The sequence below is a fragment of the Mizuhopecten yessoensis genome, unplaced genomic scaffold, assembly GCF_002113885.1.
Source record: "Mizuhopecten yessoensis strain PY_sf001 unplaced genomic scaffold, ASM211388v2 hete_36163526, whole genome shotgun sequence".
NCBI lineage: Eukaryota > Metazoa > Mollusca > Bivalvia > Pectinida > Pectinidae > Mizuhopecten > Mizuhopecten yessoensis.
The window spans coordinates 1-4,445 of record NW_018485194.1 but is presented as its reverse complement, the minus strand read 5'-3'; the positions used below and the strand labels follow the sequence as shown (position 1 = coordinate 4,445).

General features: G+C 34.3%; 1 protein-coding gene across 1 annotated transcript; it reads left to right on the top strand.

The window, feature by feature from the left end:
• The first annotated feature begins 215 nt into the window (after positions 1–215).
• Positions 216–4,145, top strand: LOC110444702 (solute carrier family 13 member 2-like). The gene is made up of 3 exons (XM_021489066.1): positions 216–371; positions 1,404–1,541; positions 2,246–4,145. Exons 1-3 carry the CDS (start codon positions 276–278, stop codon positions 2,456–2,458), a joined length of 447 nt encoding a protein of 148 aa, XP_021344741.1. The 5' UTR covers positions 216–275; the 3' UTR covers positions 2,459–4,145.
• Positions 4,146–4,445: the final 300 nt, after the last annotated feature.

Genomic DNA, 4,445 nt, shown 5'->3' with positions numbered 1-4,445 from the left:
AGTGGCTTCGTTGTCCCTTTAGTGGCTCCGTTGGTCCTTTAGTGGCTCCGTTGTCCCTTTAGTGGCTCTGTCATTGTCGTCAGATGACCATAGCTGAAGCGAGAAACCCCGCAAAAAAAATCGGTAGATATTTCTGAAATATACATGTATCAAAAAAACATCTTTTATCACGTGACCACTATATATGTATATATCTTTATATTTACCAGACTTCCGGTCTATCCCGATTGGTGGGATGTGAGCTGAGGGTGCTGAAGGGCCTGGATCCCTGGGTGATGAATATGGTTTTATGTTTTATTGTAGCAGGCGCTACCGAGATCACCAGTAACACGGCTACTGCCTCCCTCCTCATGCCCATCATGTTTGAACTGGTATGTAAAAATATTCACATGGTATTTAGTATGTAAGACAGAATATTTAGTTTCAAAAATCTTATTTGGTTCGGCTCGGTCCCAGAGAAATATACATGGGCAACACATTCAGTGCATGTCTGCATTTTCTTATTTTATTGATAGATGTAGCACCATTAGACGTCAAAACGTGTGCTTTATATTCATAGCTGATATGAATGCCATTTTAATTTACCGGCAAAATAATTCTAATAATTCATTGAAAATGTGTACATTACAAAAATATGGATACATGAAATTCAGACGATACTTGTATTGCAAATTAAGGATTGGTTCTGAAGTTAACTTCACTTTGCGTCTCAACGCTTCGTAACTTATCTTGATTCAGCAAAGACAGATAATAAAATGATATACAAAAGCAGGTCAGTATGATACATTTGACAAAGCATGCAACTAAGGCATCATTCGTAATAAAGTTGGCCAAGCCTGTTTACGTAAGTTACAAATTTATACGAAAACCATCCAACTCCGTTTGATTAAACAGAAAATCAGTTGCAACTTACGCAATCTGCCGAGCGGTATTTAATTTGCTAGTGACGTTATATAGTTATCAGGTCATGATTTGGAAAAAAACACCAAATAAATGAACTGGAATTTAAAAGTTTTAAAGTATATGACGTGAAGTCCATGGAAGGTTTCTTTGTTAGTTTGAGTGGTTTTGCGTCAGTCCGCTCCACTACCGAGTTGTTCAGCTATCTAGCAGACGATCCAGGAAAGAAGCGTTTTAAAATATGTATACGTTAGTAAAGATTTCTCCACATAAGTAATCGAGTAAGTTAACAAACGAACGAGCAATTATAAAACAAAACAAAACGAAATGCTTAAACAACATATCTTTTATGACGTAGTCAAAAAAATGAAACGATTTTTATGTTTTTCCTCTAACACATTGGTAACGAAGTTACAGAAACAAAGTAAACATAAAATATACGTTGTTTACTTTTATTTTTCGCAATAAAATATTGATTCTTAGGTCATGTTTTCCTATTTCAGGCAATAACTGTGGGGATACACCCTCTGTATTTGATGATGTCGGCCTGTATTGCATGTTCCTTTGCATTCATGCTTCCGGTCGCAACGCCTCCAAACGCTATTGTGTTCTCAACAGGAACCGTGAGAATACCGGATATGGTAAGGGGAAATAACTATATAGGGAAATATAATGAGTAAATCCCGGATGATGAAAAAAAAGAATAAACCTAGAAGCATTTGATTCTTAAAGTTGTTTGAATGCAGTAATTATTGAATTGAGTGATTATAACAAAATATATATTTTTCAAAAGTAGTTTACGTATCTTGGTGAATTGCAAATCCTCCCGAAATAAAATCAGAAAATATGAGTTTCGAAGTTAACGATCAGAAATAAACGTATTGCGTACAATATAAATCAGATCATATTATTGTTCGATCAGCTACTTTCAAGTTATTGCTACTAATGTTTCTACATGTTTACAGTATTTGCTTATTCTCACGTTAACATACCAATGTTTACTCTGTCAATGTTAGTATTTTGCTAATAATGTTCATATTTACAGTAATACTGTTTACAGATTTCAAGCTAACAATGCTACTGTTGACAACGTTAATATTGACACAATATGCATAATACCTATTCCATGTTTACGATATTCCTTTGTTAACATTGCTCACAATTACTACATTCAAGACAAATACAGTGGTTTCAAACAATGTTGTAACAAACGAATGTTTATTTTAGAATCAGATGTGTTCATTTGCCAATAAACATACATAAAATACATCAGAAAATTGGTTTATTTTAACCAGATCAATATGTAAATACAATGTTGTAATATAGAGATCATTATCTGTTATAGGCATTGACGGGCATCGTTCTGAACATTTTAGCAGTAGGAGTGTTGACGCTCGCCATCAACACATGGGGCACGGCTATATTCAAGCTGGACACTTTCCCGGAGATATTCTTAAATTCAACCAAAGCGTCGACGTGTCCTGGCACAGCAGCAATCTCTGTTATAGATACGACCGTGTCCTTGCTTAACTCGACTTTGCCTAGTACAGCGCCATAGAAAAACAGACTTAAGAAAGGTCGATAAAGAAATGTGAATTGCATCTATGAGACTATCAGTCTTGATAAGCACACCAAGGTTTTTTTCATATTGTTGTGTACAGCCGTCCAAATTTTTACATTTCTCCTTAGCATGTGATATGGATATCTAAAACCCGGTCGAATCGGGAGAGAAAGAACATTTCGAAAAAGACGAGTAAACACCTTGTACTTCACAAAGGCGTTATCATTTTAGTCGACCGAAAAACACCATGCCATTGTATTAATCCTAAAGATATGTGTTCTCATCGAGAACGTATCAGATTCAATGTTTGTTAATATTTAGTTTCAATGATAATGATGGTCAAACATGTGGATGTAAAATCGAACAAAGTTGTGTCGCTAGAGTTGATTGGTTGTCTGTACACTGTAGTGACGTCATAACTTTTTTGTAATGTTCACAATCATTACGGCTGGTCATTAATTTGCACTGGAAATATGGATACTTCGGTTCACGAAAAAAAAAGCCGGTATTTTTTTCCCCCGGAACATAGAACCTCATTCCATTTTTGTTATGTTTTATTGGTATTGACTTAGGAAAATAGATGAAGTCTGGTGGATGTGTTGATTTTTGACGATTAATATTTTTTAATTGAATAAAGCTACACAATAGGAGTAGAATGGTCTCGAAGTTTAATACCTGTTTACATGTACATGGCATTGTTCAAGGGAAAGTAATCATATTTAAGACAAACGTCTTTGTTCCAGACATAATGACGGTGCTGAAAACAGATTGACGGTGTTCTAAGCAAAGACTATGTGTGTTCCAAACATACATGTATGTTGCTCAAGACAAATTGACGTTTTCAAACGAAGTGACGACCATGTTCAAGAAAATGCGTATGGTCTAGTCGGACAAAGATAATGTGCTCATGATAGTGCTCATGAAAATTGAACGTTTCAGACGAAGAGACCGATTATGATCAAGACAATTTCTGTAGTCCAGACCGACAAAAAGTTCAAGGCAAGTCTCAAGACAAATTGACGTTTTCAAACGAAGTGACGAAAATGTGTTCAGGACAGAATAACCGTATTCACGACAAAATGACAGTGCTCAATTCAAAGTTACCGGGTTCAAGAAAGACATCTGTGTTTAGGACAAAGTGTCTTTGATCAGGACAAAGAGTGTAAAAGACAAAGTAACCGTGCCAAAGACAATGTTTGTAACAAAGTGACAAACGTTATCATGACAAAATGCCTACGTTCTGGACAAAGTAATTGTGGTCAAGCAAATGTGACTGCTTTAAGACAGAAAAACTTATTTTGTTCAGGACAAATCAACAGTGTTCAAGAGCAAGTGAATGGTCAAAAGAATGCATCTGTGTTCAAAGACAGTCTATCAGTGTTTTCGACAAAGTTACCGTGCTCAAGCCAAAGTTTCTATGTTTAAGATTCAATAAAAAATCAAAACAAAACGTACGTTTCCATGACGAACATAATGTAATTTGAACAAAGTGATTGTTTTGCAGACAAATGGACTATGTTCAAGACAATTTGATTGCGCTCAAGATAAAGTTGTATTGTTCCTTTTTGTTTTGCAAACGTCATGCTGAATTTTTGTGATGTTAGCATGTTAGCATTGCAAATCTTATTACATTACATAGTGTAAATTTTAAATTTGATAAATATATATGAAAAATATTTTTGTTTTTAAGACCAAGATTTAAATATGACAGCAGAAATATTTGTGTTACATTGTATGTGTTGAATTGGTTGATCTATTTAACACAGCTTTGTATATAATTTTTCACTGCTATTACTTTTGTCTGTTCTTTTAAAAAAATGTTATGAATCTGGTTTTTAAATGATTATATATACTAAATTCAAAAAATTATGATTGCTGTCTAATTTGTTTGAATAAGTACTTTGAATATGTGTCAAAAAAAAAAAAATTATGAGAAAAGATATTGTTGAACAATTCTATGTAAAAAAACCTGTACATATCTGTC